The 13,742-nt window shown below is 38.8% G+C and overlaps 1 protein-coding gene across 2 annotated transcripts in view; it reads left to right on the top strand.

Annotated features, from left to right (window-relative positions):
* The window catches only part of igsf3 (immunoglobulin superfamily, member 3), a 115,571-nt gene extending 102,558 nt beyond the window's left edge, over positions 1 to 13,013 (top strand). For both annotated transcript variants that reach the window (XM_077616835.1, XM_077616834.1), the window contains 3 exons: positions 4,272 to 4,685; positions 10,140 to 10,574; positions 12,264 to 13,013. In XM_077616835.1, the coding sequence (XP_077472961.1) occupies positions 4,272 to 4,685; positions 10,140 to 10,574; positions 12,264 to 12,514 (1,100 nt within the window). In that variant the 3' untranslated portion in view covers positions 12,515 to 13,013. The remainder of the gene's footprint in view (positions 1 to 4,271; positions 4,686 to 10,139; positions 10,575 to 12,263) is intronic.
* Positions 13,014 to 13,742: the final 729 nt, after the last annotated feature.

Below are 13,742 nucleotides of genomic sequence, written 5' to 3'. Positions count from 1 at the left end.
ACAAGAATAGAATCTTAAAAAAAACAATCACAGACACACGCCATGAACATGATTCAATTTGAAGTTCACACACAACAAAAAAATATAACTGCCGTTTTCGTGGATTGTGGATTCTGGTGCATTGTCGTGTACTGTAGTGGTTTTTGAAAAGAGAAATGCTATAAATTGGTTGGATAGATTTGCGGAGCTAGGTCTACCTTTGACTCTGTCTGACAGTTCGTGCAAATTTTGCTTTGGTGTCCTCCCGCGCTTCAAACGATACCTTAGGTTGTACGAGCAATAGCGGGATGCTGTAAAAAGGTGCCGTCGACTCCCCTGCGTTGGCTTTTTGGGGGATTTGAAGGATTAAATATTAGACCGCACAAGACCTTCCGAAACTCTCAAAGATGTTAAAAAAGAATCACCTTCACTCCCCTCTGTGACACATCACATGCCGGGATTTGTAGGTACAGAAAGGATATCCAATTGAAGCCACAGACAAAAGAGCAAGTATCATGTACATGGCCAACGTTGCTCTAAAAAAAAAGCACTAATGTTTTGCATTAAGCACACAGTTATTTTGGCACATCACCACTTATAGGATTAGGAATCATACTATTCTAACAGCTATACTGTTATTTTAGAAATACACTCAGTCTTACAATCTATTTGGACTGATTGTTTAGTTTTGTTTGCTTGTTTTATTTTTTTTATTGACAAACAAATATTTCAGACATTTTGAAAACTGAATGCTCCCCTACTTACGGAATTAATTGGTTCCAGAAGGGGTTTCGTAACTTGGATATTTTGTAAGTAGAATCGTATTTTACATAGGATTTGCATAATTCGTTGCCATCTTTGATACTACCCCTAAACCCTTAAAAAATTAGAAAAGTATACCAATTTTATATGGAATATGTATGCATCCCAGTTCAAATGGTTTGGACACCTACTAGTGACAAGCTCATTTCAATTCACTGCACAAGGGTGATTTTCCGTCTCTTATCATCAATGGTACTCAAAAAGTAAATGGTGGCATCCCTATTTGGATGCAATGCCCCCACTTAGCCCACATGAAGTCTGCTTGTTGCCAAAATGGGTAATTTAGTGCCCTCTAGCGGAAAAAATTGCAGCAACAGCTCCCCAGAGTCTCCATTGATCAACGTCTACTGAGGCTCAATAATATTGGCCAATCATTTGTAGCATTTAACTTTCACATCCCTATTGATGGCAGTCACGCATGGCACAATATTGACTGTTTTTCTTCTATGTAATGTTCGTTAAAGCTTTAACTCTTTTCGTGCCATTGGCAATGATTGACATCCAATTGCGCGGTGTCCAATCATCCTTCTGCTTTGAATTGTAATGAGTTAATCAGTAGACCTCCAACTCATTTGCGCTGGAAGCGAATGAACTAACGTTTCCAAGTACCAATGGATTGGACGTCTTCCGCCGTCAATGACCGTAAATGAGTGGAAAAAAAATCTTAAGCCGCTTAGGTGACTGACCAATCAGGTCGCAACACTGACATTTTCTCCTCCCTCTCAGATATTTTTGCTTTCGCACCCCTTTTTGTCTAATAAGGCCTCCTCTGACAAAATGTTGTCTCACAGTACACTGTACTTTTTCCTACGTTTTCAGGAACCTTTGATACACGTTCCCCTTTGTTTGTGCGTCACCACTCGGCAAGTGCCGGTTATTAATGCATAATAACTAGCAGTAGAGGCGATGCATTTTGTCACGCTTTGTTAGAAGGCGAGATAAAAGACGAATATGATAGTTGTGACTTAGAGGACGTGTGGGAAACCATTACATGTTGCTGGTGATGATCAAGGATTTTTCTTGCAAGTTGGAAGGTCATTATTTCTAATCTAGTGGTCCTGGGATTGGGAGATTTACTGGAGAAACAGTTGCATTTTGATTATACAGACATATTTGCGTGCTGATTTATACAGAATGGAAAAAGGTCTAACTTTTTTTCTGGGTGAGAGAGAGTATTGAATTTTTTTGATTTTGTTCGTCAATTAAACACTGAATAAACCACATAAAATAAATTAAAACAAATTACAATAAGTTATACGTCTTTCTCAGTGGTGGTCCGTGCATTTTCTCGTAGCGCCTTCAACGAATCAATCCAAACCTCAAAAACTATTTTATGGCTATAAAACCTCTACTGCAGCTACAGCTGCGACACACACAAAATAATCAATAAATCAATGCACAAAAATGGGGTAAAATCCACTTCCTAGCAGCATTAAATGATTAAATAAAAATACTGGAGCTTTTCAGACATTAAAACCAGGCCAGGGGGGTGATTTTCCCGGGAAAAGACAGCAATGAACGTCAATGGCGTACGGGCAAACATTGCCCGTAAATAGGGTAAAATCCAGCCGAAAACAAATAATGGCTGAAATGTGATTGGTTAAATGCTTCAATATGAAAACACATCTGGAAGCAGTTCAACCAGGAGGAAAAGCAATGAAAGGAAGCTAACAGACAATTTGGAATTATTTAATAAGTATTGATGGACAAAATATAATATATAATATACAGATACAGATACAGATATTTCTTAGGCCAGCAGAGAAGGCCTTAAAGGCCCTCACGGCCCGCCACTGGTTGTTCTTCTATATTTGTTAGGGCAAAACTAAAGCGTTAAGAGCACTTGATTGCTTTTTAGGTAAACAATTATTATAAATGATTAGTCGATAAGCAGAATAATTGCTAATTCATTTGATGATTATTTGTCGATCAGTTGTGTCTGACTTAATGTGTGTGACTTGTCATGCTGTGAATGAGTAAAAATTGAGTTCCAATTTATATCCCTAATTTTTTATTCTATTTATTATTGTTACAACTTTCTCCTGTCATTGTTTTTTCTTTTTTATCAAACATGTTCATTATTTGATTTAAGTCATTTTACTTAAACCTTTCCCTCAATTTAGTTTTTTAATTTAACCAATTGTTTATTTCAAACCATTTATTTTTTAATACTTTTTCCATCTGTTCTTTAAAATTATTCATTTTCACTTATTTAAACTGTTCCCCCTTTTCTTTCTTTTTAATTTTAAACAAAATGTTAGTTATTAATTTATTCTAGCCTTGTAACCATCTCATTAGTTTTTTTTACTGTTTTAATTAAAATGTAAAAATGTGTCTATGTACAGTGGTGCCTCGACATGCGATCTTAATCAGTTCCAGGACTGAGATCGTATGTCGAGCTTTTCGTAACTCGAGCGAACGTTTCCCATTGAAATGAATTAAAAACAAATTAATTCGTTCCAACCCTCTGAAAAAACACCAAAAACAGGATATTGGATTGGAAAAAAATGTTTTATTTCTTCTAATTCGCCATCTATTAACAAAGTAACATATGACTAGTGGTTTAATAGTAATAAAATGTGTTTAATAGAACTAAAATTGGGCGGATTTCACAGAGGGTACAGAGAGGGACAGAAAGAGAGGGGAGAGGGGTATCCTATTCCACGATAACGCACTTGTAACGGAACAAACAAATTTAAATTAACTTGGATTAATATATACAGACACTCAAACATACGTTTAATGTAACTTTACACAAAACTGAATTCTAATTTTGTTTTATTTTTTTTTACCTTCGTTTTCCGGGTTAGCTGTTTGCCACGCCTCCACCCTCACGTTAGCTATCGATGGGCTGTTTGCTGTTGTATTCCCTTTAAAGTCTTCCGAAAATGATGCACACAAATGTCCTCACAATAGGATAACGCACGACCACTTGCCAACGAGAAGTAGTCTTGAATGAGCCATCGCGGGAGCTAACAGGCTAAGGAAGGAGTAACAGCCTACCCACGTATTGATTGTGGGTAATGAAGTTTAATTCTGAGAAAGGGTGCGATTGGCTATCGGTGTTGTGTGCACGAGTATACTTCATTACCCAGAAAGCCCTCTTTTTGCTCACGCATACGCGTTGTGCGTTTCCTGGTCGATGCGTAGGAGAAACTCGTCTGAATAAATCGTTCAGTGCTTGTAGATATCTGTTATACACGAAAGAGATGCGGCAAAAAAAGACAGTGCACTACAATGATAAACAGCCTCTCATGTCATGGCCACCTGGCTCGGTCGCATCTCGAAATTTTGATCGTATCTCGGGCGAATTATTCGATCGAAATTTTCATCGTACCTCGAGCATGTCGTAGGTAGAGCTGATCGTAGGTCGAGGTACCACTGTACCGGATTACAAATTTATATTTTCCGTGTTTATTTAGATCGCACTTTTCGCTGGTAAATATCCTCTGTCTGTTGTTTTTCCCTAGAAAATAAACTGCGGGTGCAAAAGACCAACCAGTCCCTGGTTTACCTGGAGGACAGCCGAGTGCGTCTCAATTGCACGGTGACCTCACAAACCAGCCCAGAGTCGCTCCACGCCGTGCTGTGGTACATCAGACGCGCGGGGCTCGGCTCGGAAGCCGACGAACTCCTACTTCGGGTGGAGCGATGGGGTGCCCTGGAGTACGGCGCATACGCCGACGAAGAGAGGCTGAGACAGCGCGTGCGGGCCGAAAGGCTTTCCCCACGCCACTACGCGCTCACCCTGGACAGGGCAGAGAGCTCCGACTCGGGGACCTACTACTGCCTGGTGGAGGAGTGGTTGAGCGACCCCGACGGCGCTTGGTACCGCCTTTCGCGGGATGCATCCGGCCTCACCCAACTTCTGGTCCGACAGCCCGGTGAGTGCTTTTTTTTAATATTCTATAAAAGCCATACATGTCCGAATTCTCGAGCCTGGAAAGAGTTGGTTGCGGAGGATCCTTGGATCATTTTTAAATGCTGGTCAACCTGTTAATTGTAAATAATTATGATTAAATGATTCTTTAAGCAATTAGTTAGCACTTACTGCATACCTGTCAACCTCTGCCGATAACTGCCCTTTTAAATGATTATTGATTACACTTACAAACCCCCCAAAAATCTTACAAACACCGTACGAGTCGTACGGTGTTTGTAAGGTTTTTTGGGGGTTTGTAAGGGGAATCAATAATCATTTATAAGGGCAGTTATCGGCAGAGGTTGACAGGTATGTTACTGGAATGGAAGAGCACCCCTCGACATTGACTTCTCTTGCCACTTTGAGAAGCTAAAACAGGGCTAGCCACACTTTTTCACTTTTGTCGAGATCTGCAAAAAAGCACAAGGGTGCATTTTAAGCCACTCCAGTTTCAAAATGATTAAATTAGTGTTTCCTAACCGTTTTTGAGTTGTGTTGAAAAATCCAAAGGCGCAACACCAGCCAAAATTCTTCTAATTTAAAACTGTCACCTATATTTACAATATAAAGTCATTCTTATTGCAGTTCTAGCAACAGAAATCAAAGAAATGCAATAAAAGTATTTCAATATATAATTTTTTCACCCTGACACTGTCACCAAAGGTCAAAGTCCACAAACCCCAAACAACTCCCAGTTTATCTGATGTAAAAATAAGTAATGTACCAATTTTATTTTGGTTATTTTATGATCTTCCAAAATGATTTCAATCTCTTCAATTTTACGCGAAAAGCATTTTTGTGGTCACACAGACTTTGTCACCAAACATTGATGCCCAAGCCCGTACATTAAATAAATCAACAAAACAACTTGAATCTTGGAATATGCAATATGGATTTATTGTTCTCCATATTTTAATTTTGATCTTGCTGGTTTGGAAACACTGACTTAAATTACCATCCCGCAACACAAATGTTAGCAACGGAACTACAAAATATTAGATTAGATTAGATAACTTTATTCATCCCCTATTTGGGAAATTTCATTCAAATATAATAAAATAGTTAAAATAAACTAACAAGGGTGTGTCTGTGATCCAATAGTGGATTATTATTGGCATTGGGTCAAGTTAAACATGAAACTTTTTGTTTAACCTTATTTTATTTTGTGCATTGTCTGTAGCAAATAATTATTCTCAAATATCTTTATAAAAAAAATTCAGATTTCATATTTTAAAATATATATATAGTTTAACATAAAAATTGCGAATAATAATAATTGCCGGCTCGTGTTTAAAAAAAATTAAAAAAATTAAAAATGATTCCCCTCTAAAGGTTTAACGAAGTGTTTGCTGGGATTGACCGACCAATATGAAGCCTCAACAACAAGCCTCGCTGGCCAATTAGCATCTCCTTGCCACGCAAGCTGTAAAAAGCTGCAACTCATTCCCCGCTAATAACCGGCAGCTCCTGGTGCTGATAACGAGCCGCTCGATATCCCAACAGCAGTCAAATCCGCACGAGAGATCAGTTGGCAGCCGACGGTTTGAAGCCACGACAGCTGTCAGGCACCGCACGGAAGCGTTCTCGTCAGGTCACTCTTTCCCAACCAGCATCCAAAAAGCACTCAGAGGCATCACATATTCATGCCTCGTCGATCCGGAAGTAGACAGCGTTCCTCAGGACTTTGCTCGACTGCATCTTTATTGCATCTTATTAATGAGCGAAACCTCCTAATATCCCACAAATGAGTTCACATAAGAACTTTTATTTGCAGGTTTCCTCTTTCAAACATGGAATGCAATAATCAATTCAAAACAAAACATGATTTATGGGAAGTCGACACTGCTACGATTAATTAGGTCTGTGGCAGTTACACAAATAGAACCGTGTGGGGGATACATTACTGCAGGGGTGTCAGACTGGGGTTGGTTCGCGGGCCGCTTTAACATCAACTTGATTTTACGTGGGCCGGACCATTTTAGATATAATATTTAGGTTTTTTTTAATAAATGGATTAAAAGAACTGGATTAAAAGACCTGAATATTCCGTTTTTATAGATCTAAAACAATGTTTATTTTAGCTTTTTATATATATATTTAGATTTTACAAAATGATTTTTGAACTAAAAACACAGAAAAAAATGATTAAAAAATTACAATTATCAATTTAAAAGGGAGAAGATCAGGAAATTTAATATAGATTTATATTCTTCATTTTAATTTGATCCTAAAACAGAAAGTCGGCACTCATGATTTACTTTCCTGGGCCACACAAAATGATGCGGCGGGCCAGATTTGGCCCCCAGGCCGCCACTTTGACACATGTGCATTACTGGATGTCCAACTTTATATTAGCTCAATACATACTAGGTGCTCGATTCCATTATAGGGTTATCAGTCTATATTGGGTAATTGTGTGGACGTTTTGCAACATAAAACGTAATCGACCATTTAAAAATGAAAAAAAGAACACTTTGGTAAAACATTTCATTTCCAATGCCTCCCTTTAACATAAAATGCATACAAAAACATCTTTATTCATTCTTCATCCGTACTGCGCAAACGCATAAGGGTTTTCCGGGGCTTCTGGTTAGGTTTACGGGGTGCTGGAGCCTATCCCAGCTGACTTCGGTCAAAAGGCAGACTATAATAATACCGCCGCCAAGCGGGGATCGATCCCACTCTTGCTGCACTGCCTGTTAGGCGAGTGAACCACTACACAATCAGGTGGCAAACATGATTATTTTTTACAGAAAAGAAAACATCTCCCAATTGTATCAAAATCCCCCCAAAAAGCTCGAGCTATAAACTGTGATCCTTCAACGCTTCAGGGTTTCAACATTCGCGGCTTCATTACCTCGCAGTATTTTATATCCAAGCATCCAAATAAAAAATGTTCATAAAAATGTCAAAACTCACGCCAAAACTTGCAAGCGGAAGAGAGGAGATGAAAAATGACTAAAGTCAGGGCACTGCCACCCAACCCAGTGCCAAACAAGATTCAAAATTTCACCGTAGAAGAATGAGGCGCCAAATAATATATAATGTCGAGAAGGACGATGTCTTGCCCTGTCCTGTTTTGTTTGGATCAGATTTCACATCACGGCATCCAGTAAGCCCAAGAAACAACGAAACATGATAACAGTGATCGAAAAAGTGAAGTTGTTAGATATATTGAAGGTGGGCGTAAATGAATCTACCATGTGTTACATCAAGAAAGACGAAGCGAACATTTGGAAAACGGCAACGATACCCTTGTCCAAGGACACCAAGCGAGTGGTAACCACTAGGACTAAAAACATATTTAAGATTGAGAGTGCCCTGTAGGTCAGGATCTCAAACTGTAAAGTTCTGGCTCCAAAAAATCAACCAGGATTATGAGGGATTTAACCCGTAGATATAAGGCCATGAAGCTCACTCGCTCGGTAGCCACTGAAGGCTTCTCAGACATGACAGTCAATCCCCCCCAACTGATGAGGATCTTGACAAAATGATGCAATCGGGGACTGAGGAAGAAAGATCCACCAGACAATGATGAGGATGAAGAACGTGGTGATCTTAAATATGGCACAGAAATTGCAATAACGGGTCTAGGCGATTGATGACAGCGTGGTCAGAGGACAAATTTGGCACTTGTCTTGATAATGTCTTGTCCTTGTACAAAAGCATATTAGTACAAAAAAGGAACAGTGGTCACAACTCCCCATCACCATGATCCTTGTGTGCCGAAAACCTCTCGCAGAAGCTCCTCCTGCTGTCCCTACGGCGCCTCCTGAAGATTCCATTGATGATTCAATGCCTCGTAACTGAGAAGAGGACTTGGACTAAAGCTCCCAATAATTTTTATTTGAATCAAACGAGGAAGAGGAAATGTTTTCACTGTATGCATAGTACTTAAATCGTACTAAATTAAAAGTTTTTAAAAATATACATATATAGATTATATTTTACATTTAGTAAATACACTTATTGATAATTGTACTTCAGTACGTGTATTTTTGTATAGGCATGAAAACATGTAGTATGGTTTAATAAAAGGGGGATTCGACTTAGCAGTTTTTCGATTATCGTGGCCATGTTTGGTCTACATTATCCATGAAATTCAAGGGATTACTGTATGGATTTTTTGATGGGTGCATATGGCTCTCTGCTAACCTGTAAACTAAAATCTTCTGGTAAGAGAGCTGAGTCCCCGACGCACCAATGAGAGTGTCGCGTTGCCACACCACTGTGGTGCTGACATTACCACTAGCGCAGCTTGCACATGCATACCCTCTTTGATTAGCAACAGCATGACAATTTTATTTAAAGAATTCAGAGACTTATTATACTTTAAACTGGTTGAAATTACAAAACATGACCACATTTACTTGGACTTTTACTTTTAAATTAAGTATGGCTCTCAAGGAATTACACTTAAAAATATGTATTGTTTGGCCCGGCAGCCGAGTGGTTAATGCTTCGAACTCGCAGTTCTGGGGTCGAGTGTTCGATCCCAGGTCGGTCCTCACTGTGTAGAGTTTGCATGTTCTCCTTGGGCTTGTGGGGGTTTTCTCTGGCTACTCCAGTTTCCTCCCACATCCCAAAAAGAAACATGGTAGGCCGATTGGACACTCTAAATTGCCCATAGGTATGAGTGTGAGTCTGAATGGTTGTTTGTCTCCTTGTGCTGTGCAATTGGCTGTCCACTGATTCAGTCCACCGCCTGGTACCCGAAGTCAGCTGGGATAGGCTCCAGCACCCCTTGCGAACCTTGTGAGAATAAGCAGTACAGAAAATGAATGAATGTGCATTGTTTTTTGGCTTGATGTATCGCAAGTTTTTTTTGTATAAAAATTGGGACTATGTATACTAAACCCTTCATCCTCCCAAAAAAGACCAGTAATACCACACATCTTAAACGTACCCCTCCCCTTTCTATTGGAAAGTATCATTTAATGGTGTACAAACAACAACAACAACTGCGTCTACTGAACGGGTTTTTTTTCCTAAAAGAAAAAACAAAAACAACAGCAACTATATATATACAATATAGTCAGTCTTTTTATAGGCTGCCTGTCAAGTCACCGTTCCAATAGTTGTTTTTCTTCATCTTCTTCTGGAATCTGCTGTGAATTAGAATGGGTTTTTCACTCGAAGACATCAATCTATTTGAACTGAGATGGCAGACAGTAAATTAACATTTCTTTTTACAGTTAATGAGAGCCCAGGAGTTAAGTTAGTGTATCATATGGAGAATAACTTTTTACAGTATATGTACCAGCTCCTGTTTCTGGCTAATTTAGTTTGAATCAGTTTACAGAGGCCTTTTGTCGTTTTCTTTTTCCAAAGTCTTAAGCATGTTTGTGTAGTTGCTGATTTGGAAAAGCAAACGCAGGTGTAAAAAAATCACAATTTCCCACTTGTCGCTTCTCAGAACCCCGGTTGCAAGTGGAGGAGACGGAGTCCAACGTGACGGTGGAAGAGTCGGACTCCATCCGACTCGGTTGCAGCGTCCCCTCCCAGTCGTCTCGAGAATCGCGCTTTTCCGTGTCCTGGTACGCCGAGTCCCCCGACGAGGACCAGGAAAGGGGTGGCGACGAGAGTCGCCGCTGCGTCTTTTCCGTCGGCCACGACGGCGTCTTTGGGAATGGCGACTGCAGCCCCGGCGAAGAGGAGGGGCCCGACTCCCGCCTGCAGTTCCAGAGGACGGCCTCAGATCAGTACAGCTTGACCATCCGTGGCGCTCGGCCCACCGACGGGGGGAGCTACTACTGCCATGTGGAGGAGTGGTTGCTCAACCCTCGCGATGCTTGGTATCGTCTAGCCGCCAACGATTCAGGATACGTCACGGTCAACGTACTGCCACGAGGTGAGTGTTAACTAAAGGATTTTCTTTAAAAAAAAAAAAAAAGGGGGCGGGGTTACGTTCTTTAGTTATTGCAAATAAAATATTTCTTGATGTTCCCAAAAACATGGATTTCTGACCAAAAAATAGTGAAACAAAAGAGAACGTACGCTGCTCTTGTCAATTTTTGACAAAATTAATGACAGTGTCAATGCTAAAATGAAAAACATTTTTGGAATGTTTCGTTTTTCATTGCTTGAAAATATTTTCAGATATATTAAGTAAATGTTTTGCACAGCATCCATTGACTATGGTTTGTGACAACATAAAAAAATAACTTTAATGTTCAATCGCCCCCTCCACTTAAAATGTATTAGACATCAATGTGCTAACCAAAAATATGTTTGTTTCTGCCTTTGTCTGTAAAACATGGTTTTGCACTGCTTTCTAAAAATATAGGGGTAAAAAAAACACAGTTCTCAATGCAAATATTGAAAAAACTATTCATGAAACAATAATGAGATGTTATGTGGTATTTTTTTATTGACCAGAAGTGTTTCAAACTTTTTTGTTATTTGATAATTGACAACAAAATGTTTATCAAAGCACAAAAAGGGAAGAGAAAACAAAATGAAACTGTCGACTTTGACCTTTATTGAAAGAAACAATATTATGAAAAAATGAGGTGCACTCAGTTTGATCTAAAAACACATGTCCATTTGTTTTGGCTTTTTGAATTGACAACATATTATTACTTAGTTTGACCAACAACCATTAGATTAGATTAGATAACTTTATTCATCCCGTATTCGGGAAATTCAATGTCGCAGTAGCAAGAGGGTGAGAATACAGACACAGGAAAAGACATTCTAGACATAAATAAATAGGTAATAAATAAGAAATATATATGTATTTGGATATAGACAAATAAATAGGTAATACATAAGAAATATATATGTATTTGGAGATAGACAAATAAATAGGTAATAAATAAGAAATATATATGTATTTGGATATAGACAAATAAATAGGTAATAAATAAGAAATATGTATTTGGATATAGACAAATAAATAGGTAATAAATAAGAAATATATATGTATTTGGATATAGACAAATTAATAGGTAATAAATAAGAAATATGTATTTGGATATAGACAAATAAATAGGTAATAAATAAGAAATATATATGTATTTGGATATAGACAAATAAATAGGTAATAAATAAGAAATATGTATTTGGATATAGACAAATAATTAGGTAATAAATAAGAAATATATATGTATTTGGATATAGACAAATAAATAGGTAATAAATACGAAATATATATGTATTAGGATATAGACAAATAAATAGGTAATAAATAAGAAATATGTATTTGGATATAGACAAATAAATAGGTAATAAATAAGAAATATATATGTATTTGGATTTAGACAAATAAATAGGTAATAAATAAGAAATATATATGTATTTGGATATAGACATAAATAAATAGATAATGAGTAAGTAAATAAATAAGAAATATATATGTATTTGGATATGAAAACTTATTCGGAATCAATTCATGAATAAACTCTCACGCCCTGAATTTCAATATGATTGCTACTAGTAGAAGTCCAATCCATTTGAACTGGGAGGCTGACAGCAAAGTAACATTCCATCCACAAATGTCCGATCAAGTGAAATCCTCTTTGTGTGTGTCCGTTCCTAGAATCCACGGTCAAATCAGTGGTTTGCTCCAACAAGGCTCTCTTCTACTTGGTCTTCTTCTACCCATTCCCCATCTTCACCATCCTCTTCATCGCTTTGCTACTGGTGCGCTTCAAGAGCCGCAACAACAACAAAAGCCAGGAGGGCAAGAACGGTGCCCCGCTGCTGTGGATCAAGGAACCGCACCTCAGCTATTCCCCTACATGTCTGGACCCACCCGCCCTCAGCCTGCACCCCGGTTCCGTCGACTAGAACCCCCTCCTTTCGGACCCCAATCCCATTTGTGACTTTGTGTCTCGGCGCTGTGTTTGATTCAGTTTAACCTAAATGTTGGTCTACTTTTCCCCCCAAAGAGTCCCAATCCGAGAGCAGCCCGGCCTACTGAGCGGGTTGCCATAGCGATGCTCCAGGCTGACTAACTCCTTGGCAGCCTCGCTGAGAGACAAAGGCGAGGTCCACCTGTGCCGACCGTCAAATTGGCCAACGTGGAAAGAAACATACGCGTCCTGCTGAGAAACTTCTTTACGTTTTGCCAGGATCTCATTTCTACTCCAAAGAGAGTGGAGGGGTCCCAAGATGGTGGCTCGTTTACTCGTCTGCTTACCCCGCGCGGATGACGACTACGTGGACGTTTTTACTTGGCAGTTATAGTGGGATCCGAATCGAGCACATTTCCTTTCAAATTATTTAAAGGGACAGACAACAGATGGTATCTACTATATAACCTAATGAAAGACATTTGCTTCAAGTATTTGAGTATGCAAATGGGGAATTTAATTGAAATGTTTAACTCTTTCAGTGCCATTGATGATTGATCAATGATAACCGTCCAATCAAATGTCTGCTATGAATTTAAATGAGTTTGCTACTAGCAGGCGTATAATCCGTTGCAAGTGGATTGGACGTCTAAGACCGTCAATGGCAGTGATAGAAGAACCAGAGATGCTTTAAAGATTGATTGTTTTTTACATTGAGCACATCATATCAGCAATTGCAACACTCAAATGCAGAAAACAAATCGACCAACTTCCTGCTCTTTTCACTGCTTTATAAATTGACAGTTATAGACATCCAATTCACTGTTCGATTGTTGCAAGCTCCTCCCATTTCAAATGGATTGGACATCCAGTGGCGCTGAAACATAATCATTCAATGCCGACCCTCCTAGTTCACAATGATTTGACATTGCTGTCAAAACCAGGGAATGAGAGTCAAACAAAACAAATACTGGCTTTTATTTACATTTTTCTCCACTATTACACATGAGAAAAATGAGATTCAGACATTTTTCATTTTTTTTAACAACAGTTTGTTTTGTTTTTCTGCTGGGATGGCATGCAGATGACTTAAGTAATGTCCTTTAAGAGGGCACCACACCAAGAGCAATGAACTTTTTTGCCCCATAAACAATTTCTGAAAATCAAATAAACCCATATATGGACATGTTGCTAGAGGAATACATGTTATACATTGTAATGCA

This window comes from Stigmatopora argus, chromosome 13, assembly GCF_051989625.1.
Source record: "Stigmatopora argus isolate UIUO_Sarg chromosome 13, RoL_Sarg_1.0, whole genome shotgun sequence".
Classification (NCBI taxonomy): domain Eukaryota; kingdom Metazoa; phylum Chordata; class Actinopteri; order Syngnathiformes; family Syngnathidae; genus Stigmatopora; species Stigmatopora argus.
This window is presented reverse-complemented; position numbering and strand designations above follow the sequence as displayed.